Source organism: Pinus tabuliformis, chromosome 6 (assembly GCF_031772625.1).
Source record: "Pinus tabuliformis cultivar Carrire ecotype Pingquan chromosome 6, CPIR1, whole genome shotgun sequence".
NCBI classification, from domain to species: domain Eukaryota; kingdom Viridiplantae; phylum Streptophyta; class Pinopsida; order Pinales; family Pinaceae; genus Pinus; species Pinus tabuliformis.
In genome coordinates this window covers 1305838187-1305863968 of record NC_142292.1, presented here as the reverse complement: position 1 = coordinate 1305863968, position 25782 = coordinate 1305838187, and the positions used below count along the sequence as shown (strand labels likewise).

Here is a 25782-nt window from a genome sequence, read left to right as displayed (position 1 = left end):
TTTCCGGTGATGGAATTGCTACACTCTAGCAATCACACTAGCTTCCTCGATGCAGACATGATGATTGGTTTTCTCCACATGCTCTGCTAAAGCGGAAGACTTGGTTCTCATATGCTTAATGTCAGCTGTGTTTAAGATTCTCATTATTGTTGTTTAAAATATATTTTTAAATGCATGTGCAATGAAAGTTTTAAAAACCTCTTCTGCATTTTGAATAAAATTGACCCTAAACAATGCCATGAAAAATGTCATTTCATTTATTAATTAAACTACATTATTCTAAATTAAAATTAAAATTAAACATAATAAATATAATATTATTATTATCATCAATTTAAAAAAATTATATAAAAAATAATCATAATTTTTTTATTCTTTATATTAAATCATTATAAAATTAATAAGCTGCGAAATCTGATACTTTCCAGTACATCAGCTCAAATATTAAAATAAATAAATAAATATAATACATTTAATAATTTTGTCAGTTTTTAATTCCTATTAAATAATTATGAAAATAATAAAATTTAATACATTATTTTTGCTTTTATCATAACAACTGTATACTTCAATTTCAAAAGCTTAAATTTAAAATTTAAAACAGAAAAACATCCTTAAAGATAAAACTTGTTACGCAATTAATCCAAAAAAAACTATAAAAAAAACCTAAAATTGACTCATCTAACGGTTCATGTCAAGCTTTTCCTTGGAAGCGCATGCCTTCCAGCCACGTAGAGGACGTGGTTAGCAAATATTCAGAAAAAGGAGTGCAAATCACTTATAATTAAAGGGAGTCGTGTAACGAGATGAGGAATTGACTGGGTCAAACATTATGTTTGAATGTGACAAAAAAAAATTAAATTTTTTGTAAAGGTAATGTTTGAATCGTGTTTTTATGGTGGAAATGGGTTTTGCGCCATCAAAAATTTCTAAGAAACTTAAAATTTTGAAATTTAACAACTATAACTTAGATTTACAAAAATCTTTGCTAGATTTTCTCTTAATATTATCAGAATTTTAATAACTTCCCTCTTAATATGGCCAGAATTTTAATAACTTCCCAAGCAATTCTTCAGACTTATCAGAATTTTAATAACTTCCCTCTTAATATGACCAGAATTTTAATAACTTCCCAAGCAATTCCTCCGGCTAATTAAAGCCACTGGACGACAATGACACCATAGCCAAACTGTCGGTCATGAGCCGGGAAGGTAAGCCTGCACCATATATACATCTGTGTATATATATCCTTCCCGGATCTGGCGTGTTTCTCCATATCTGCAAATGGGTCCACCTGTTTTCAGCTCAAAACTGACAGTCACATAAACCCAATTGCAAATAAGGCCCGTGGAGCTTCCAACGGCCCCACCGAAGTTTCTCAGGACCCTATATAGGCTTGTTTATCATCAAATGTCAAACAATAATATGGTAATATAGTAATGGTACCAGCTACAATTCCGACCTGTGAAAACAAGTTCCTCCTCTCTGAAACTGAGTGATAAAGAAAGACCAGTGATCAGCCTTGCTTTGCGCAAGCTGGCATTGACCCCACGTGATTTGAAACATACCAGATCCGGGTGACAATTGAGTTATTGGGTACCTTTCCAAGCCTCATTTCGTGCAACAACTGTTTTGGAGTTTCATTGATTGTGATGTTGTAACGCCTGTGGTTGCATCTGTTTGATTTCTTATCCTTTTCTACCAATTAGGCAAGTAATTTTTGTCATTGATTATCCATTTCTATCCACTGGGTTAAACTTGGTGTATACAGTTTTCCCAGGCTTTTATTTTGTTTTTGAAATGTTTGAAGAGACCTGCCATCAGGAAGTGGTGTTCGTCTGGATTATGAAGGGTATCTATTCCATGCAAATAGCTGTAGTGCCTCATCTCTTAGGAACTTCATGCAATGAAGGTGGGCCAGATCATAGAGAGAATTCAGTCTGGTGAACAGTTTTCCTAATTAAAACCATTCATTATTATCCTTTTCTATTTTTTCGGTTAGATTTGGGCCATAAATTCTCTCCAAAAGTAGATTTTTATCTTCGAGATCCAATTGAGTTAAAATGCAGAAGAAGAATTTATTTTTAATGTTACTTTAGCATTGCTTGCATTGCCGATCTGGTATTGATAAAAGTGAAATTGACCTCTGTTAGATTGGCAGAGCTTACCTGGAAAGGCGGGATCTACCATGAAACGCTGATCCAGTGAACACTGGGCATTTTGGATTTTGAAGAACATACCAAGATGGAAGAAAAACACATCAGCAGCGATCATCGTCATAACCACCACCATGATCATCATAAGCAGCAGGAAGCTCCTTCAGGTTTTTCATGGCTTTGCCTTTTTATTTTCTGTCAGAATTTTCGTTAGACTTCTTACCAGGGATGGGGTCGATTTGTAAAGGGCGTTATATTGCCTTGAATTGTTTTCTAAATTAAGAAATAATGGGTTGATTTTTCCAAATTGTTTGAGGGCTGGAATTAAGCTTCTAATCTGGATTGGGTGCTTAATATGATTTCTATTGTGTTTATTTCAAACCTGATGATACATTTTTGGAGGGTATACTGAGTAGTATTTTTCAGGGACTGAGAACCATCATGCGAAAGAGTCTCATGGTGTATGGGTTTGCCACCGGTGTGGGTGGACGTATCCTAATCCACATCCAAATGCTAAGCACCGGAGGAACCATAGGAAGCATTGTGGCAAAATAGAGGGTTTTCCGCTGATCGCTCCAGGGGACAGAGAAACTCAGGGAGGTTCATCAGACGAAGAGTCGACAGATGATGAACATAAGGCAACAGGTTAGGAGCTTTTCCAGCTCGAAATCCTGTATTAGAATGTTTTATTCATCAAATTTTCAGGTATACGTATCGGAATATATTAAATTGCTAGTAAAGATCAGTTTGATGTTTAGTTCTTAAATTTGTTTGAATGCATTAACCCCAAGTGGGTTGCAAGTGATGCTCTTGTTGTCTTTAATGCGACTATAATCACTATATACATGCATCTATACGGTGTCTACAGCTTTTAAGGTCTGATCAGAATCATTCTAAGCTTACCCAATTTTATCTATAGATCACCAGAAGCGTACGCCTGCCGAACAAAATAATATTTCGCTTCAAAGACAAGCTTCAGCACCGACATCCGACTTTCATATAAGAAATCTTGATATAAAATCAAGTGAAGCTGATCCTGGGAAAGCTGGTCCAAAACAGGGGGCTCCTGATGCGATTTTAAATATTCTTGAAGCAAAAGAAAGCGATTTAGGTAAAATTGATCAAAATCCTAAGGAGGCTACTAAATCCGTTTTAAGTGATGACGGACATGGATTGAATTTATCTGGCACTACAAAACCTTCAGATGATTTTAAAGGACCCGATTGGTTCAGCTTTGAACAGGGTGATGAGGTAAATGGATTGAATTTATCTGGCACTGTAAAACCTTCGGATAATTTTAAAGGACACGATTGGTTCAGCTTTGAACAGAAGTCAAACATATTTCTCAAGGAGGAGCCGGATATAGACAGCAGCCACACTGTCATTGGAGACATTGGGCCTAAAGAATTTCCAGTTAAAGACTCTCATACAATGTCAGATTATCCTGAACTGAAAAGTGAGAATAACCAAACAGATAGATTTCTGGACTCTAGTCCACCTATTGTTCAAATCCATCCAGAATCTAGTAATAATGTTGATGGACTTGGCTTCCAAATCATGAATGACAGGGTTAAACAGCACATTGGATTTGACGATGAATGGCAAAGTATTTTGGACGAAGTAAAAAAATCAGTAGTGAAAACACAGGATACAGGTTATACTGAACAACCAAGAACTTTCGGAATGCCAACTACAATTCCAATGCATGTCACACAGGAGCATGAATTGGGAATTAGTTCGAAGAAACTAGGTATTGCATCAATTTTGGAGCAAAATTCTTCGAAGGGAGAAAATTCAGATGAGTCAAAGATCAAAGTTCCTTTAGCTGAGAAAACTCTAGAGTCTGCTGACCAGAAAACCTGTGAGTACATTTGCGATTCACAGTAGTCGGACCTTATAATTTATTTGTTTACTTTGTCTTCATTGGCCTCTCTCTCTGCTTGCATATATCATAGCAGAAAACCCGTAAGTAGATTCGGGATTTGCACTAGTAGAATGTTTTTGTTTATTTGTTTACTCTGTTTTCATTGGTCTCTCTTTGCTTGCATATATAATACTTTCCAATCTGCCACTTCCAGATTGTAACTAATATATCCAAGCCTTCATGCAGAGCTTGCCTACTGTCACTGGAGAATTCCATTGCCATTTAAACCCATCAATTCTCTAGTATATACAAATTACAATTATGAACATGAAATAAGTCCCAGTTAATGCATAAGAAATCAGACCATCCATTGATTGAGATTTGCTTTGATAAAAGGAATAAAGATGTAACTTGCCCAACTAACTCATCATAGAACTCTATAAGGAGATTATGGTATCCTTCAAACGGTTACTCTAGATTGTTTGGTTCGTTCATGAACTCTATTCTGGCCAGCAAACTAATGTAACGATATCTTGTCTTCTAATACTTGCAAAATAACAGTAATTTGCCTTCCAAGAATTCACAGATTTTTCCTTGGGCACTTGCCGAAGCAAAAGAACACTGAAGTTTCTTTTCCCTGTTAACAGGATGTGTTATCCTGTTTTGTGATGAAGAACAAAGATCTGTTTATGATGCCAGTATTCTCCACCAGGGAACTACAAAGGTTTCTGGTTTCTAAGTATCTCCATGACATGGTCTGTAGTTAGTTGCAAAACAATTCCTTGATCTTAGTTGGCTCTTCATGATTTTTTTTTTCTTTTTCCAAAGAAAAAAACAAGTGATTTTATTGTATATAGTTACAAAATTACAACTGCATATGCTTGTGGCATTCCTATGGCTTGTGGCCCAAAATTGCCTTCAAAAAAGAAAAGGGGGATCAGATCAAACTGTTTTGCGAAAGAGTACATCAGCAAGTATTAAAAAATATTAAGAAGATAGAAAACATCTATATCTGAGATGAGGTCATCCTGTAGAAGTCATATCAGCCTAAGATCTTGCAATATCAGAGCATATACTGTTTTTATAAAAGAAATACTGTTAGAATAGTGCTGATAAGAATATATAACTGTAGGGTTTCCTATGCAAAAAGGGAAAACAGCCATAATTAGTCTCTAATTAGAATTGAAGCCATGTGTGTGAAAATATTCCATGGAGCCTTCCAGAGTCTTTTCATTAAAATATCAAGATCCTCTGTCCATTTCCAGTTCAACTTTCGCGAGTTTGTCTGCTTCATGGTTCTACTCCCTGTAAACATGGGGGAAAGAGAGATGAGCGAATAAGCTGGCAGATTTTTTTATGTCTTGAAAAGGTGGCAAAAGACTAGTTTTTCATTGAGAACACACCCCTCATCCAGTTGATTGATAAGAACCACCATAATTATGCGTATTTGTAATTCCTTTTCTCTAGCAATTTGGAGAGTAAGCTTTAGGGCCATCAGCTCCCTGAAATTGTTAGTAGCTGACCCAAGAGGTTGGCTCTTCATGACATGTCATAAAACTGCAAGCAATAACTGTTGCCATAAGGAAATAACAATTTTAAATACAACTCGTGCTGGAAATATCAATATTGTGCTAGGAATGGAGCTGAAATCATAAAAGCCAAGCCTCTACTTCAGGCTTTGGATTTCTTCATTTTCTATTATTATTATTACTTTTTTTGGAAAATCCATCTTATATTACATTATTGCAAAAAATATATTACGGGGACAATTTTTTCCTTATAATGGTATTCTGTACTTCCAAATCAGTCAAAACTCTTTCACTTGCATAATTGAAAAGTTAAAACTATTCTGAGATAAACTCCATATTTCTTGTTCTTATTAGATTGAGCTTGCCTATCATGTACAACAAACCCTTATTTATGCTTACACCTAAAAGGAAGTTGAGTAAATCAATGCCATCGAATACCAGTAGCCAGGCAAATGAAGACATTGTTCCATTTACTCTATTTTTACTACGATACCAGTCTGATAAATGAAATTGCTGCTTCCTAATTGGCATGCCATTGACCTAGATATGAGTATATTCTCAATTACAATTTTGAGTTTTCAATAGTAATAATGATTTAATTTAAAGTATTAGTAGCTTGTCCTCTAATCTTTCAAATAGGTGGTTGAGGTGAAGAATATCAGAGTAAATTGGAAAGGTTTTCAGTCATATTTTTGAGAAATCTATGTAATTTATTGCCTTGATGTGCAGACGAGCTATTTCAAATAGGTCATCAAGTTTCTGGCAATACAAAACAAAGTGTCTCTATTTTCGAACAAGATATGATACATGATGTGGCACACCCTTCTGTTTGTGGTGAAGGGTCCCATGCAGAAAAATCTCCAGGACCTATTCTCAATCAGAAAGAAGACCCTCAATCTCTGGCATATGGACCAGAAACAGGGAAGATGCTTGAACATGCATCTTCTGCAGCCTTAATCGAGTCAAATTTTGTAGATAATTTTCATCCTGAAGTAACAAAATGCATGATCTCTTGTCAAGAAAAGAGCAGCGTAGAACATGTGAGACTTGAAGATTCCGACATTCCTCCTCCTATCAGTGAAGTTTCCAAAATTCATAAAGACGGGGAACTCGACAAGGAAAGAAAAGACCCAAGTTCTGAAGGCCTTGACAAAACCTCATATCAGAAGTTAGATTTGCAGGCTTCAAGTGAACTATTTATTTCTGATCAAAAGCAGAGTTTTGCAGATAGCCTGACAACAGGATCTACAAAGGCAGGGGAACTGCAGCAGGTAGAAAATAATGGCATTACAAACCCAGGTATAAGTGAACATGAAATAAGGTTTATGGATACAGAGATCCGAAAAAATGAATCTGCACAAAGGAATATTATAATGACAGATGAGGACATTGACAGAAATACGAAAGCTCCTGTAATGTCACTGGAAAAGTTTCCTAAAACATCCCCTCAGAACACGGTTAAGCACAAGCCTTTAGCATCAGAATTTCTACTACCAGATGCAAGAGATTCTGACTTGAACTTTCAAGGTATTGACAATGCAGAATCACGGGCTCTGCTAGAATCAAAACACAACGGCAATGGACAGATTCTGGAACAATCAGTAGTGGATAAAAGGCATCAGTTTAAAGAAGTTGTCAGTGACACATCTTTAGAAGTTCATCCTGCAGCAACAGTAACAGTAGACAATTCTTGGCACTGGGATGTCAGCAAGCATGATCCTGAGAATCCTGAGAATCCTTTTAAGTACGCTACTGATGGTAATGAATTGTCATGCTTTGGGATTTTATCTTCTGATAATATTTTCAGAATTAACTTTGGCTCGTTTTATACTAATAATCCAGAGCTCTTGGATCAAAAAGATTAGATACTTGTTTAAAAATTAGATACTTGTTTAACATTACAATCATCTGGTGGGAAATAAAAAATGTAGTTCCTCACCATCCAAAGCCAATTAAAAATATGATATATCCCTTTAGGTTATTGTGTTCCTTGTCTTGGTTGGGCTTTAGTCCATGATATTATGGTTCCGATCTAGACATGTGATGTCATTGTAGAAAGCAAAGTATCAATATATAGATGTACTTAAAATTAAAACCACACTTTTAATACAGATTATTCAGACATTGGACAAAAAGGTCTTCGGGCAATACAGGTACTCTGGGAACACCTGATGTTATTGCCACAAGTTTGCAAGATCCATCTTTAGGAGATTGATAATGTGGTCTGATCCAACATGGATTTTTAGGATTGTCAAAATGCAATGCCATAAGTAGAATAGTATTGAAAAGACAGATCCTATCTAACTCTTTCAGGTCTAGAGCTATCTATGAATTGGGCCAAAGGTTGATTGCTGGACACAGTATCTACTGTTTAGGTAGCGGGGCAGCTGCATCCTTGCAGTAGTATCAATTAAGTTGTTCCACATTCTTCTGAGTTTCATCTAGTGGCTGATGTAATTGGATTTCCTCCATTCTACCCAAACAGTTATTTGAGAAAGTTTTTTCCATATTTTTCTGATTCTGTTTGATCTTACAACAGAGCAGAAAACAAAAGATGATCCTTTTACAGAATGATCATTTATCAACTTTTTACACATATTAACAATAACAAGGTTCTGTGGGTAGGCTTACCATGCGATATCCTTGATAACATGAATAGTTGGAGTAACATCTTTCCTTGTAACATTTTCATATTATTCTTTTCCAGTAGCAGTTGTTCCATTTTTTAATTAAGGATCATCACTGTTTTGGTACATATGCAAGGCCTATAAATTTTAGTTCAGTTGAGTAGAGAAAGAAATGACAGTTTCAAAGGGCATGAGAAGAACAAAGAGATTTTATTGTATTATGTTTTGCTATCAGTGAGAAATTCAGGAATGGAATAGAGTGGCAATGGCAATATTCCTCTTATTTCTTAGCAGTTATAGGTGGTAATTTTTTTTTTACTAATTGGCCTAATTTCTTGCAATTTCAGATACATGGGGAAACATAAATGAATCAACAGAGAATCATCAGCCGGCACTATGGGAAAAACTATTAGAGAGAGATGTCAAGGGAGCAATAAATCAGGAGACATACCAAGAACTGGGACATGCTGGAACTTCACCTGTGAACCCATTCATTCACGAATATAGGATTTCTAACAAAGTGGAACCTCAAATATTTTCTATTCAGGGAGGACAGGTGCAGACATCTGGGCAGCTGAACAATGACTCTACAGGTGATAGGCTTATTTAAATTTTAGAATGACGATAGATACTTTTTTGTATGTTTGTTCTTATATGAGATTATATCGACAATCAATATAGACTAATTCATCTACTAATTCCTCTGGCAAAGGATGATGCTGTAGCTGTCGGAGAGTCTATCTTCTCTGCTCTTTCAATTACAAGAAAAATAATACTATCATTAAATGAAGGAATCCTGAAATTTATCTAATTTTCTGATCTATGTACCCCGGATTGTGTAGAAAACTGTTTTCTACTTTCATTTCAACCCGAAAAGCTTGACTAAAATATTTGTTAAGTTTAGGTATGTTCACTGATCAGTCCTCCCTTTGCTGCAGATATGGCTTCTCCATAACTGTGAATAAGGGCATTCATGACAGCAGATAGAGTTCCCTTTTGTCTGCGGATTTAGGCCTTCCTTAATTGCGGAATATGAGCTTCTATATAACTGCGGCCAGAACTCTTCTTTAGCCTCCTTATGACAGCATATAGGTTTCCTCTGATCCGCGGCTAGGACTAGCTTGATATGACAGTGGCTAGGGCTTGATATGACAGCGGCTAGGTCTTCTTGAGATCTTGGATAGGCCTCCTCTATACAGCGTATAGGAGCCTTTCTTCAACTGCAAATATATGGCTGCATTAGACCTTCTTTTGCTGCGGCTAGGGCATGACTAGATCCCCTTCAATTGTGGCTAGGTGTTCCTCCCTTCAACTGCGTCTAGGGCACCTTGATTTGCTGTGTATAGAACCCTTTCTTGACTGCAGCCAGATTGTCTTCTTGCATGACTGTGATTAGGGCTGCGTATAAGACTCTTCCACTAAGTTGCAGGAAATGTTGGAGAAGGGTCTGTTTCCGGTTGGAAATGAAACGGAAATGAGAAAACTCGTACTGTACGGCTTGGAAATGCGTCTCCGGCCGTATTGGCCTGTTTCTCGAGGAGGAAACGTGGCCAGTACGGCCAGAAACGAGTTTCTAGGCCATACGATGGAGTTTTCTCTTCTAACTTGACTTTTTTTTGTATTTTCTTTTAATTTTTTCGCTTCTAATTTTTTATTGGGCAACTAAAATATCTTCTGGATAGTTCTAGATGGTTCTCAAAGTTATAAAAAGAAGATTTTTTTGAGTGGGGCAGCCTAATGTTCAAGCCTATGGCCCTAGTGTTGATATGCAGTTCATGGTAATGTTAAATTCTTAAAGTAAAAGTGACATTCTCCTTTATTTTTCATTTTCATCCTTTTATTTAAATTTTTAACATTACCATGAAATGACTTAAGATGTTTGAGAGTGGTTTTGCCCTCATTGGATTTCATATGGAGAAAGTAGAATTTTAGACCTCACTCAAAATCCAACAGACTTATCTGTTTTTCAGGATTTCAGGATTGGGGGGATTGCAATGTTTCCATTGGATTTTGTCATGTACCAGGGTATGGAACTTGTATTTAATCAAGAGAACCAAGCCCTCTATGCATGGGAGACTCCCAATTATCAAGAGCATGTAGGGTACTAGGGTATGGAATTTGTATTTAATCAAGAGCATTAAGGTCGTTCGACTATGTAGGAGGAGACTCCCAATCAAGCATGAGAGAAGAAAGTAGAAATTTCATACCCGTCTCACCCTCAAGACAGGGATCGCATAGACAAAGGAAACTTGATTGCGGAAACAAAAGAAGGAAGGAACACAAGACACAATGGTTGTAAGAAGCATCGTAAAAATCATAAAAAGAGCATGCAGGCACAATGTCCAACCGACACCAATATTCTTTATGTTGACTAGTCTACTGTTGAACGGATTGGATCAAGCAAGACTATGGCATCTTTACTAGACATGATTTTGAACTTGGGGGAGCCTATTATCCATAAGGACTATCTTGGTGTGAAGCATAGTTTATATGCTATTAGACTTGAGTGTACGATTCAGAACAACTTGAGAGAAGCTCTTCAGCTATTTGGTATCCAATCCAAAAGGGAGGCGAATACTGGCTTCCACGTGAGAGGATTCTGTCACATCTTTCACGATGGAGGAGGCCCTCAGAAGCACAAGCCCTCCGGACCTTACTTAATTAAGAACTGCCTTGTATGCACGGTGCTTCGCTTGCTGGGTCCAATTGGTATTTTCAGGAGCGAGCTGGAGCGTCTTATGCCGGGATTCAGATTCTGCCGGGTTATACGGGTTCAACAATGCCTGTAATCAACCTGATAGCATGTGATAAACAGGTGTATATATTATGCAAACGGGGAGTGGGTTCGTATGATGCTAGTAGGTTGTGGAATGTAGAGAGACTAAACGCAGGCTCGACCATCAGGCTCGGTAGGACCCGTTAGGACCCGGTAGGGGGCTCGACTAAAAGGCCCGTTAGGGACGGAGTCACTCACTATTCATATGGTGAGGAGTGATGAATAGGGCGAATGAAGCCTGCCACGGAATACTTAGCATCACCTATACGCCCGGAGGATGAGTAGGAGGGGATGGTTTTTTTGCTCATCAACGACATCGTACTATTGGCAAGTTTCCCTCACAAGTGTTATTCCAATGTTCAAGAAAACTTGGGTACCTTTCTTATGTACAATGAAAGGCACAAAGTGACCTCATCTACAAAAAAGTCTTTACATTAGACTCCAGATGGATCACTTCTTGATGTTATAAATAATACATATGATCTCATATCTTGTATTGTCCAAATGCATGAGGTTGAAGATAATAACTGCTATCTATATTCTAGACCACCTTTTCTTTTTTCTCTTCATCCAGCTCTTGGAGACCTTTGGGATATGGTTCAGAAGAAGTTTCGAGGAGATTCTGTTGCAAAAAGATCTGAGCTACAACTAGAAATTGCAGGATTTTCTTGGAAGAATGTGGAGCAAGATGGAAAGCTAACTGTTTTAGCAGAAAACATAATAGGTTCTTTGCAGTGTTCTGTAGGGACGCATCCCCTAGGGTCAAGTGTGCACACCCCTTGCAACCCACACACCCGTGACGTGGGGGCATTTGGGGAAACGTTTCCCCACGCCCCCCTTTTGGGGAGACACATGGGGGGACGTTTCCCCAGTGTGGGGGACGCGACTCCCCAAAAGGGGGACACGTGGGCGCCCCCCCTTAAATTTGCTTGTAAACAATGATTTATGATAGGGGAAGCCTAGTATTTGACCATATTGCCCTAATAATGCTATGCAATTCACGGTAATGTTAAATTCTTAAAGTAAAAGTGACATTCTCCTTTATCTTTCATTTTCATCCTTTTACTTAAATTTTTAACATTACCATGAAATGACTAGGGATGTTTGAGAGTGGTTCCGACGTCATTGGTAATCATATGGAGAAAGTAGAATTTTAGATCTCACTCAAAATCCAACAGACTTAACAGGAATTCAAGATTCGATGGATTGCAATGTTTCCATTGCATTTTTTCATGTACAAGGGTATGGAATTAGTATTTAATCAAGAGCACCAAGCCCTCTGTGTACTTTAGAATGACTTTTGGACTCATCACTCCACTGTTTTTGAGTTTTAGTTATATCAATTTACTATTCTAGTCTTCAGATTTCAGTATCTATTATAGTCTATTTTACTTAGTACTAATTAGATTCTAGATTGATGAATGATGAATTTTAAATTTAAATCAATTTAGAATCTAAAATGATGAATTTAGTTTTTAAATCAAAGTATATTTTAGAATGTTGAATAATGAATGATGAATTGGGATCAGAGTATTTCATTATTGAATCTCGTGGTCTATGGATGAATTATGTATGTATTAGTAAGGATGATGAGTATGGACCGATGTATTTCATTATTTAATTCAATTATGTATGTATCATTGTATTTATGATTTCATTATTGAATATGAATTTGATATATATATATATAAATATAAAAAAGAAAAAAATTATATACCTCGATGTCCCTCCGTCCCCCTGAATTTCCCTAAATTTGAGGGTACTCCCACACGTTGCCCTTTTGCTTCTCCCCGCACCCACGTCTCCCCGTCCCGGAGTCTTGGTGGAACATTGGTTCTTTGAATGCTACATAACAAGAAGAAGCAAATTTTCAATATGGACAACAACGTGAAAGATGCAGACTTCAAATTGTTAAGATCTCAAACAGAGGAGTTGACTGGAATTGCTCAACAATTGTATATTGGCAACATAAAGTTTGTAGATTGGAATCTGTGAAGATTGTGCCTCATGGAAATGTAGAATTTGAAACATATGATATTTTTGAAGTTCCTGAAGGTCACCGTCTTTGAGTAACTAATGAGAATATGGGTGTAGGCAGTGGAATGCAACCTCTAATGGAGAAAATGGCATCTCGTAGTGTTGGTATGTTCTGAATGGTAGTTTTGAGGATTAAAGACATTTTTCATTCTTGAAGGTTGAGGAGAAAATTATGCAGCACCCGGACATACAATTGCTTGAGGACAAGCAATGTTGGGAAGGGGGGACTGTAATGTCCCCTATGGATTAATTTCCCAAGGGATGAAGTAGCCTATCAATCCTTGTAGGCTATAGTCTTTGATAAAGGGGAAAACCCCAATTACCCAATGTTTGGGTAGCATGGGGTAAGTTTTGGGGCAGCTAGGGCAAAAAGGCCCAAAGTTGGGGTTGCCATGAACCCCTCTCAATTAATTAAGGAGGGAAAACCCCCACAAGAAAATCTATAAATACAAGAGAGTAGAATCATTTTGATCATCATTGAATTGGATTGATTTGTCTTTGTTTTTCTTTGAGCTTGAGGCTCTAAGGTTTTAAGACCCCTTTTTCTTCTTTGACTAGTTTCAGTGGAGGTGATCCCACCCTACCTAGTCACCCTTCTTCTTGTTCTGACATAGATCATTGGAGTAGTGTAGTTTGGGTTAAGAATTGAAGATATTACTCTGTTCTGGCACAACAATAGCTCTGAAGCATATTTATTTTGGTTTGGCAAGGAGGCAATTTCCTATGATTTCTTTACTCGACAATTTCAAGAACCGTCTGTTCTATGGCATGCCTGAAGTGGATTAACAAGCAAACAACAGACACACAATTGGGTTTTTGAGAGGCTGCAGAACCACAACCGCAACCATAGGGTTGAGCCACATGGCCGCAAATTGGAATTTTCGGGACAACGAAGAGAAGGATCAGGAGGACGCACTGGTGTGGATAATGTTCTGAGGTTTTTCGACCCTCTTAGGGTTGCATTTACACTCTAAAAATAAATGTCAGAGAATTGAGCCCTTCTGGACATAGTCAGCGATGATTTCAGCCCTTCTAGGGCTACAGATCACTACAAGGAACATCTGAATAGCTGCAGGAGCAACTGATCATTACAAACTGGTTCAAACGTGAAATATCTGGCTGCAGGTATCAACAAAAAAGCGATTGAACTCATTGCAATTGTCTTCTAGTCTATGGAACAACTCAGGATATGTCGAGGTCATTGTTATAGGAGGCTAGGGTAATTACAGCTGGTAGAATTAAGCTAAAATTTGGCGGAACACTAGAATTGTTTGTAAAAATCATTGATACAGTACTGCACTTAGTGGAAAATTGTTTATCTTGTTATTGGATGGTCAATACTGTTGATTGTGGATTTAAGAATCATATTGTTTACTTATGTATGAATATTGCTGATGTGAGTGAACTGTTTATTCCACTGTTTGAATAAGGAATCCTGTTGGAAACCCTAGTTATCTAAGAAACTCTAGGGAAAAAATACCCTAAGACACTGAATGTTATATATATATATATCGAAAACAAATTATTGAACTATTGCACATACAAAAATTAAATATAGAGAAAGATTCAAATCACTTTAGAATTTAGAAACTAAAACATTTACAATCTTACATAAGGATGATACAAATTCGATCATACAAGTAGTGCATATAACCAAAATAGCATGGAGTGAAATCCATCTCTGAACCAAAAATACATCAACAAAGAGGCTCTAAATGATCTCTAGAGTCCAAAAAGAAATCATGCTACAATAAATAACTAGTACTACATATCATCAAAATCATTTCCTATATCAGGATCGTCATCATCAAAGTCATTGTCTAAGCATTAAAATAAGATAGAAAAAGCTTAACACGTCAAATCAAGATTTTGTTTTGATGGTACATTTTTACTAGTGTCATGATAGAAGAGTTCAACAATCATTGCTGCCAACATCAAGGTATATAGAGGGCTTGGTGCTATTGATTAATTGCTATTTCCATGCCCTGATACATGACAGAATCAAATGGAAATGTTGCAATCCTTCAAATCTTGAAATATTGAAAACTGTTAAGTCTACTAGATTTTGAGTGGGATCTAAAATTCTCTTTCCCCATATGAAATCCAATGAGTTCGGAACCATAGTATTCAAAACCGGTTGGGTCGAACTGCTATCCAATCAAATTGGTCTGTTCATTAGGCTCAGGGGTTATTCTGGCTAATGAAACCGGTTTGGGCCTTGGAAGACCCTGGTTTGGTAGCAAATTGGCCGGTTCGGCGAATAACCGGTTGGTTTTGTCATAAACTGGCTGGGTCATTACCATCGCGGTTAGAACTTAAATCTCACATTTGTGCGGGATTCTAGGACCACCGATGGTGGTTTTGGAGGAAACTCAAGGTTGTTTTCCTTCCAAAAAACCCTTCTTGGCCATAAAATCAACTCGCCCTCCTAAACCCTAAACGTAAACAAAAAACGTAACTCAACCCTAGCAATGTTGGCAATCAATGGTAATGTTAAATTCTTAAAGTAAAATTGGTATTTCCTTTATCTTTCATTTTCATCATTTTACTTAAAGTTTTAACATTACCATGAAATGACTTAGGATGTTTGAGAATGGTTTTGACCTCATTGGATTTCATATGGAGAAACTAGAATTTTAGATCACACTCAAAAGCCAATAGACTTAATGGTTTTTAGGATTTCAGGATTTTGGGGATTGCAATGTTTCCATTTGATTCTGTCATGCATGATGGTGTGAGATTGACATTTGATCAAGAGCATGAAGCCCCTTAAGTACCCTGATGTTGGTGGCATTGATTGTTGAACTTCGTTGATGTTGGTGGTATTGATTGTTGAACTCCTCTTCAATGGCCTTAACAAAAATGTACCCTTCACTCAAAGGAGAATAATTGGTTAGGCATGCTAAGCTTTTTCTACTGTATTTTAAGGTTGAGGAGATAAACCCGTCACTCAAACCAAAATCATTGGCTAGGCATGTTAAACTTTTTCAATTTCTACCATATTATAAGGTTGAACAATCCAAGTTTGAAGACTTTGAGCTAGATGATGTTTATGTAGCTCTTATTGATGATCCTGTTTCTAGTAGTGTTGAATCAATGATGATTTTGGTGAGGGATCATGTTGATCAGTGATTTGTAGTTTTGATGTCTAGTTTTGCTCCTGCTACTACTACTAAGGTTGTAGGGGAGTCTGAGGAGTCGTCAAACTCTGAGCCAAATGATGTTTATGTAGCCCCTGTTGATGATCCCATGTCTAGTAGTGGTGATGAGTTTGATCATGATAAGGAGTGATCATGTTGATCATTGATATGCAGAATTATAGTAGGCCAATGGCCCCATAACTTGTAGCATTGTTTTTGGACTCTAGAGGCCATTTAGAGCCTCATTGATTATTTATTTTGTTGTTGATATGTATTGCACTCGGTGCCATTTTGATATATTCACCTTTGCATGGCATGTAGATGAGTAAACTTTTCATATTTTGTCTCTATTGGTTTGGAATCATGGTTTTAAATCTTAAAATTAGTTTTTTCATTAAAAAGTAATTATTTCATGTATTGTTTTAAAGACCAGTTCATTGAGATTTGACCAGTCCAGTTTTTCCAGTTCCTGTTCAAAAACTGGTTTGATAGGTGGATTGGGTCTGTCACTGGTTATAGTTTTAAATACTATGGTCGGAACCACTCTTAAACATCTTGAAACAATTAATGGTAATGTTAAAAATTCAAATAAAATTGCTCTTAGTTGCACTCCAAAACCTTTGAGAGCTCCAAACTTCTGACAAAATTATGTAGGAATGAGGCAAAAATTTGATTTTAAGTAGTTGTGGATTGCTTTTCCACCGAACACTTGTCTAAATTTTGGGATACAAGTAGGGATCATGTCCAACACGATTCAAACTCGTGACCTGTGAATAGGACACCAATCAAACTCGTGTTGGACATGTGTCACACACATCATGTCCAACATGACACGAGGGGGGTGTAAGGATGTGTTAGTAACTTAGCTAGTTGCTAGAACCCCCAAGAGCTTGTTTGTGGCTTATGTCGTAAACCTCTCCCTATCCTTAGCATATTTGTTAGTGCCTAACACAACAATACTAGATTATACCCCATCCAACTAGTGTACAGGATAGGAGATTTATGTGTACCAATATCGTACACCAAATTCGTCCCCTTTTATAACATCACAATGGGAGATGATTTAAGTTAATCCCATTAAGGCCACTAGGGCTGTTGTGAAGTACTTGAACTAACTTCTACACCCATGAGGGGAAAATGGGAAAGATTGGGAGATTGTAGAGATTAAGTTTCAAGATGTCGCACATGTAGGTAGGATCATGGTGATTCAACCCTTGAATGGGTTTTCCTTAATGAGATGAAGTTGTAGTGATAGGTGGAAAGCGTTGGATGTTTTGTACCAAACTTGGATATAGTTGGACTTAATGGTGGGTGGGGAGCGTGTGAACTTTTCCCATTGTTGATTAGACTACAGGGTTGAGGTGGCATGGGAATGGACATTGATAGTGAGAGTGGGATGTGACAGGTGGCTGTGCTGGGGAGTTGTTACACATCACCCACTGGTGATTGAACTATAACATTGAGGTGGTAGGGAAAATGACACTACCGTTAATGAGATTTACTAGGAAAGGATGTGGTAGTTAGGTGGTTGCTGACGTTCATTAATGCTAGTAATTTGAGTGGATGGGATTTGTAATGTGGAAACAATTGATGTGGCTGTGGATGCATTGTGGTTGTCAACTTGATTGTATGTGTCGAAAAGACTAGTATGCCGAATGACTAGATTATTAGTATCCACAATGTTGTTGATGTGACAACTAGAGTTTGTTAGTGTAATTTTCCATGTTCACTTATGTAGAGTGGGAGGTTGATTTTGTGACTTGAGCAAGCATAAGTTCAATGTTGAGTACAATTATTGTTGGGCATGTATAGAATGGAAGTTGGGTGTTTTTACTAGGCTTGCATGGGTGTACGCTAGGTGCAATTCTTAAGCATGCATGAGTTGGAAGTTGGGCATGGTTGTTCTAGGCATGCATAGGTTGAAAGCTTGAAACTATTAGTTTTGGGCACACATTTGTTGGAAGCCAAGCACAATTAGTGCTAGGCACATGTGGGATGTAAGACATGCATGGTGACTTTTGGGTATGCATGGGCTAGAATCTAGACACTTTTACTTCCAGACATTTATGAGATGGAAGTTAGGCATGCATGGATATCAAGGGTGGTGTTGGGAGGTTGTTAGTGCCTAGGTGCTTTTGTGGTAGAAACCATACCCTCGTATAATGCTTATTGATAGAGTGACCAATGGTTGTGTTTTGTGTCATGACCAAATATGATCTTTGTCGTTGTTGTTTACTGTTTTCTCCACTGGGCCTTGAGATGTAGTAGGCCTACGTAGGATATGACCTCATTGTTGACAATGGTTGTAATGATGGCCATGAGGTAATTGTTGTGTTGCCATGGGTATAAAAATTCTAGGAGTGTGGATGGCATGCTCTATGATGATAGTTTGGTGCGCCGAGCAGAAAACCTCAAAAGTCATTAAATTTTTTGGTCATCATTCCATATTTATGAAAATACTATCTCATTTAACTTTACCAATAAGTTAATAACTCATTGATTCTTGTTATTGCCTTTATTGTTTATTGTTTATTTTTTCATATCTTTCTATATGTAACAAACACAATTAGTTAGGGAAATATAGGGATGTGCCCTATTCTAAGGCACACGCCTCTTCATGTAAACTAGGCACCCACCTAGTAATTATATAGGGGGCTCTCTATTGTAACTCACAACTATTTTTCGATATTCATTAATATTATATATTACACTTATAAATTGTGTACAAGCATGTTATAACACTGGTACCAGAGCTGTGATTTTTGCCACACTACGTCCCTGGTTGTGATTATGCCGTGTTTTTTACCATCAATCGCCATTTCTTCCATTGTGTTGTTCCTTGTCTCCCTTGTCATGCTTCAATGTCCATTGTTTTGTGTCATCTGTTGTCATCTCCTTGTTCCCGTGTTTCGTCTTGTTGTTTGTCGCGTTGGGTTTGCCCTCCTTTCCTATGTCCCCATCGATGCCCTGTTATTATGGTCAACCACTGTCTGTTCCTGTGACCCCCATCGACTGCCTTGTTATCATGGTCAACCGCAACTCTATTCAATTGTACCCTTGTCGATGTCACCTTGTCCCCTAACCGCTGCGTCCATTCAATTGTCCCCTTGCTGATGTCACCTTTATCCCCCTTGTTGACGTCCGCAGTGTGGAGTGACCGTATGTATATTTTCATAATTAATTTTTTTGATATAGTTAAATTCAAACATAAATATATTTAATTTAGTTAATTTAATTCTAATAATATTATATTTATAGGAATAATATATATTTAATTTATTAATAGTTATAGTTATATTATTAATTATAATTATTAATAACTAAATATTTAATTTATTAATAGTTATAGTTATGTCATTAATTATAGTTATTAATGTTAGATTTCTCAAAACTCTACGCACTACTTAGATGAATTACTGAAAACTGAAACCAAATTTACTTTCACCAAGATACAGAGTTTCTTAACCATCAATAAGCAACAAAAAAACACTAGAGATAAAAACACATGCACATAAAATTGACATGCTTGTTTCACCCAGGAAATCCAAAAGGCAAAACCTGCTTTCTTTGTTGTGGCATTTTATTGATTGTTCTTGAGCAAATGGATCTATTACAATTCATGTTGCTATTGCAACCAACAATCTATCTCTAAGAAAGCGTTAGGCTTCTCTTTGCTAATATCAACTCTACAATTGATGTTGGGATGCTCTCGATCTTGGCTTTATGCTCAATTGTTCCTGTGCTGAATAGCCTTGGCTTACTCTGCAAATCTTGATCCTTTTTCCCCACAACCCTTGCACACTTCCTACCCCTAAATCCTTGTGCACTTTTGGCTCTTAAATCCTTGCGCACTTGCTTCTAAATCTATGCGCACTTGCTCCTCAATTATGCACACTCCACAATAAAGATTGATCTTTGTTATTGTGCCTTCATCCTTCTCTTTATAGATAGAAATCGATGCATGCATGAGGCCTAGTCGAACTTCAGTTCACACTAGTGTCACAAGTTTCCTTTGCTAGTTAATTGGAGCAAGTCCCAATTGCACTTGGATTAGCTCTCAGTTAACTAGCTCAAGTTCATCCTTGATTTACCCTAGTTGTGATTGCGAGTTAACTGAGAACTCAACTCTTTCTCTCTCCAATCGACACTGAATTCTTAACTCGTTCTAACTCAACTTGTGACTGCCACCTCATCTTGTAGTCTAACTAAATAAGACCCCAACTAACTGAAGCTCCAACACTACACATGCAAACCTGATGACCATTCCAATAAATTGGAAATCAACTCATTGTAACTGAAGTCTATCTCATGAATTCACACTTATGTAAGAGAGACTAATTCGTGGTCTTCACTGGCTAAGGCACAAGGCAGAAGACCTTCCATCACGACATTTTCAACACTCCCTCTTAGCAAGGAAGGTATTCTATACAACTCCCAACTTATCTCTGAAATAGACAAAACGACCTCTTGCCAATGCCTTGGTCAAGATATCTGTTGTCTGCTCCTTTGTTGGAATGTACGATAGCTTCACTATCACTTGCTGCACACAATCCCCGAGATGATGATACTTGATCTCAATATGCTTGGAGTGATCATGAAACATTGGATTCTTAGAGAGCTTAATGCAACTCTGATTGTCATAGTGGATCACAATGGGCTCCATCCTCTGCCTGAAAAGTCCCACAAGCAACTTCCTCATCTAGATAGCTTCACATGCTGCCAAACTGGCAGCCATGTACTCGACCTCTACTGAACTGAGTGCAACTGATCTCTGCTTCCTACTGAACCAGGAAACAGTGGTTGACCCAATGTTGAAGACGCGACCTGAAGTACTCTTTCGGTCTGTAGAGCTCCTCGCTCAATCTGCATTTGTGAAGCCCTCAAGCCTCACTCCATCAACTTGTCTATACCATAATCCATAATATGTCATGCCTCTGAGATACCTCAAAGCTGGCCTCACAACAATGCAGTGAAATCTAGTAGGATCCACCATGAATTGTCTCAACTGGTTCACTGCAAAACATATATCAAGTCATGTGTTGACTAAGTACATCAACGACCCGATGAGCTGCCTGTACAATGTAGCATCTACTCACTTTGCTCTGCTAGTGTCCACCTTCCTCCAATTTGTGACTAGAGGCATGGTCATGGGCCTGCAATCCTGCATATGAAACCTCCTGAGGATCTTTGTAGTGTACTTCCCTTGCCCCAAGAATATTTCCCCATCACCTTGCCATACCTCCAGCCCAAGGAAATAATGCATAAGCCTTATGTCCTTCATCTCAAACTCTCTTGCAAGATCTTCCTTGCAATCCTGGATCAAGCTGTTTGCTCTAGTCAAGATAAGATCGTCAACATAGAGTACTAGAATGAGTGGAAGCCCTCCAATTGTGATGTAATACAGGTTGGCATCCACATCATTCTTAGTGAAGCCTAATCCTTGAAGGTAGCTATCAATGCGAGTGTACCATGCTCTTGGTGCTTGCTTGAGCCAATAAAGAGCTCTCTTCAACAAGCAAACATGAGTGTCTCTGTCGAAAGTCTCAAACCCCTCTGGTTGCTCCATATAAATCTCCTCAACCACCCAGTTGAGGAATGCTGTCTTCACGTCCATCTGGTGAATCTTCCACCCCATCTAAGCGGCAAGTGCTAGAATTATCGTGATGGATGAATAATGTGCCATTGGAGCAAAGTTCTCCTCATAGTCGACGCCCTTAACCTACGAAAAGCCCTTGGCCACAAACTTGGCCTTGTACTTCTCCACACTACCATCTGCGCCATGCTTCACCTTGTACACCCAGCGTGAGCCTACTACTGATTTGCCTTTTGGGTGTGGCACAATCTCCTAGACACCATTCTTCATGATGGAGAAATATTCCTCCACCATGGCATCTTGCCAAGCTTGCTAAGAGGCTGCCTCCTCATAACAAGAATACTCTGAGTCTAATGATTCAGTCATTAGTTCCATGTACCTGGTGTACCTCTGTGGCTGCTTTCTCTACCTGAACATAGAGCTAGGAGTCTCAACTCGCTCCTTGGCCTCCTGAATCAACCTCTCGGTTCGATTAGCTCTCTTCCTCCCTGTGCTGGGAGTCACTGACTGAGTGGTTGCCTCCACTCATCTTGGTCTCTCCTCCTCATCCTACAATGACTCCTGGTCATCTTGCTGTGTGGACTGCTTGCCACCTGGCTGAGACTCAATCTGTGATACTAACTAAGGCTCCTGTTTCGGAGCGAGTCTCCTCAGGTACTCCAACCTGCTCTCGCTCCAAGGATTCCCTCAGAGCTTTGTCCTCCTCAAACCTCATGTCCTGCTTGATAACTGTCTTCTTGAGTGATGGTATATACACCTTGTACGCTTGAGATGTCTCATTGTAACCCACGAAAATTCCCTTTTCAGCTGTGGGCTCCAGCTTCTTCCTGCTCTCTTTGGACACATGGCAGTAAACTTTGGTGCCAAAGATGTGAAAGTGAGAAACATCAGGCTTCTTGCCTGTGAAAGCCTCCTCCGATGTAACTCGTTCAAGCACTCTGTGTGGACTCCTGTTCTGTAGAAATACTGCAGTGTTGCAAGCCTCTGGCCACAAGAACATGGGTAGCCCTTGGTCATGCAATATGGCTTTGGCCGCTCCAACTACGCTGCAGTTCTTGCTTTGAACTACTCCATTCTGCTGAGGGTTATGGGGTGCTATGAGGTCTCTCCTAATACCCTCCTTGGCACACACGTCTTTGAGGGCATTGGAGACATATTCCTCGCTATTGTCACTCCTCAATGCTTAGATCTTTTGTCTAGTATGGTTTTCTACCAAGGCCTTAAACTCCATGAACTTGGAGAAGACCTCCTCCTCCTTCATAAAGAAGATCCATGTTTTTCGAGAATAGTCATCTATGAAAGTGACATAGTACCTGTGTCTCATGAGGGATGGAGAAGAGAAGGTCCCACATACGTCTGAATGTACCAACTCCAAAATCCTTTTGGATCTGCTGTCTCAGCCCTGAAAAGATGACTTGGCATACTTTCCAAGTGTGCACCCCTTGCACACATCATGTTGGTCAAATACACACTATGGTAGTCCTGTGATTATCTACTGAAGGATATTCAACGTCCCATGATGCAAATGGCCCATGCGTTTGTGCTAAAGCTCCCCCACGTCTCTACTCTATGCACTTCTTGCCTTGTTGTTCAAGTTTGTGCATGTATTGACCTGTAACCTGTAAAGATTCTTCGTCCTCACACTAATCTGCTTCATGGATCCAAAAGCTAAAAGCTTGAGGTAAGCCTTACCTCTGCAAAAGATGAAATCATAACCCTTGTCCTCTAGGGTAGCAACAAAAACAAAGTTCTTCTTAAGACCTAGATTATAGAGGACATCCCTGACATGGAGAGAGCTACCAGACTCCCTCTCAAAACTGATAGCACCTACTCCCCTAGTACAGTGCTTGCCATCAACTCCTAACTCAATGTGAAACTACATGCCCTTCTTCTTCAATTGGTTGAAATATTCCCTGTTCTTGGTAATGTGGAAGGTTGCTCCAGAATCAATGTACCATACGTTGCTGCCTCTTGAGCTTGCCATGCAAGCAATCAATGAGAAGCCTTTCTCGAACTGAGAAGAAAACACATCTACCTTAGCTAATGCATCCACATGGTCCTTATTGGACCCCTTCTTCTGGTTAGGACACTTAGTGGCATAGTGCCCGAATTTGTGGCAATGGAAGCATTTGATCTTGCCCAAATTTTTTGAAGCATAAAAACTGATAGCTTGTAGGCTTGAATGTAAAAATACACAAGAGGTATTTTGTAATAATATTTTATTATTACATAAAAATGTATAAGTGATGAATGTTACAATGAGGACCATAAAACTGTATAAGTGATGAATGTTACAATGAGGACCCGCCTATATATACCTAAGCAGGTGTGCTTTCGTGACTGGGCATGTATTTTAGACATGCTTTTTCACTTAACTTAATGACTACTTAACATAATCAATATTTGATTATTTAATATTTACATTTATTTTATTTATTTATTTGTTATGAATTATATTCATAACATCTTTCTTCTTCTTCTCACCCTTTTGACTGGACTCGGCCTTTCCTTGGTCATTCTTGCCCTTGGCTTTGCTACCTTTGCCTACCAAGGAAAAGTTATCCTCATCCTCTGTCTTTGTTGAACCTACAGCTCTCGTCCCTCTCTAGATTTCTTCTTGGACACAATCTCCCCACAGCCTTTCCTAGTTGGGAAGATTCTATCTGCCACTGACTGCTTCTTGGAAATTCTCCCAAGACTTATGAATTCCTAGTAGTGCAAGACTCACAAGGTCTTTGTTTGCTATAGTCTCGCCCACTCCATCTAGGTCATTCCGAACCTGAATGAACTTCGAAAGGTACGTAATGATGGGCTCTCCTTTGCTCATCCATATATTTCTTAGTTTGTCCTTCAGAGCATGCTTCCTAGCATCATTGGATCCCCGATACAAATCTAAAATGACTTTCCACATCTCGTATGTTGTCTTCTTCCCATGGAGATGAGGAATAATATGGTCTTTGACCCCCTCAAGAATGATCCTCCTGGCCTTGGTGTCATTCCTTTTATGATGGATCAATTGTTGGGGATTTGTAGGTGGAACTATTTGATTCTCCACAAATTCTAACACTCCATTATCTTCCAACTCCATTGGGATTCGCTCCCTCCATGAGCAGAAGTTAGAGGCTCCCTGTAAATAGTGATACGACCTTATTCCTTGTAACGACATACTGCTTATCCAAAAACTGCTCTTCAAAATTCTAGTGCATGCCTTCAAATTGAACTGTGCTCTTCACTGGCTTAATAATTTGGTGTTGGTCTTTATATAGAACTTTTCTCTGATACTGTGTCAAATTTCTCGAAACTCTGTGCACTACTAAGATGAATTACTGAAAACAAGGCAACTAAAAACTAAAACCAAATTTACTTTCACAAAGATACAAAGTTTCTTAACAATCAATAAGCAGTGGAAAAACACTAGAGATAAAAACACACACACACACACAGAATTTGTTGATTTGGGGTAGCATCAGATGTGCTCTAGCCACAAAAATTGGTGGAGAGGCTAAAGCACATGAGATCTCCAATACCCATAAATGGTTTGGGCAGATTCTAAACAGTTTGAGAGATATTAAAATAATTAATATTTTTAATGGAGTCCCTAAGTCTAAACTTAGGGAAAATAAAATATTAATGTGTATTAATATAAAATTGTGTTAGAAGGGTCCAAAAGTCATGGATCAAGCTAGAGTTAATCTTAGCTGTTGATTAGGGATTTAATCTCGGCCGTGGAATTGTCAATGAGAAAAGTATAAGAGGAGGCTTGAGGGTCACTTGGAGAACACACCAAGAGATCAAGAATTCGACTTTCTGGAAGGGTTTGCTGAGAAAGTTGAGAGAGTGATCAAAGTTGCAGCTAAGAGGTAGTGAATACAGAAGTAGAGAGGCAGAGATAGCATGGGGAGGATCAGTGCAGTAGTCGGAGAGAGGGACACAAAAGTAGCTAAGGGTTCACGCAGAGCTAGCCAGGGCTCACTCAGAGGCAGCTAGGAGTTGCGCAGTGCCTTAGAGGGCCAGCGTGGGTGACGTAGAGGGCCAAAGGATTGACGCAATGCCTCTAGAG

General features: G+C 38.5%; 1 protein-coding gene across 6 annotated transcripts in view; it reads left to right on the top strand.

The window, feature by feature from the left end:
* The first annotated feature begins 1409 nt into the window (after positions 1-1409).
* LOC149263409 (Pentatricopeptide repeat (PPR) superfamily protein) overlaps positions 1410-25782 on the top strand; it is a 57483-nt gene continuing 33110 nt past the window's right edge. Inside the window, exons 1-6 of one of the 6 annotated variants that reach the window (XM_089426246.1) lie at positions 1410-1596; positions 2162-2323; positions 2583-2801; positions 3076-4017; positions 6279-7307; positions 8524-8769. In XM_089426246.1, coding sequence (XP_089282372.1) covers positions 2245-2323; positions 2583-2801; positions 3076-4017; positions 6279-7307; positions 8524-8769 — 2515 coding nt within the window. In that variant the 5' untranslated portion in view covers positions 1410-1596; positions 2162-2244. Of the gene's footprint in view, positions 1597-1621; positions 1944-2153; positions 2324-2582; positions 2802-3075; positions 4018-6278; positions 7308-8523; positions 8770-25782 lie in introns of those variants that run through there. The other 5 variants (XM_089426239.1, XM_089426244.1, XM_089426235.1 and 2 more) reach the window with 5 other exon arrangements.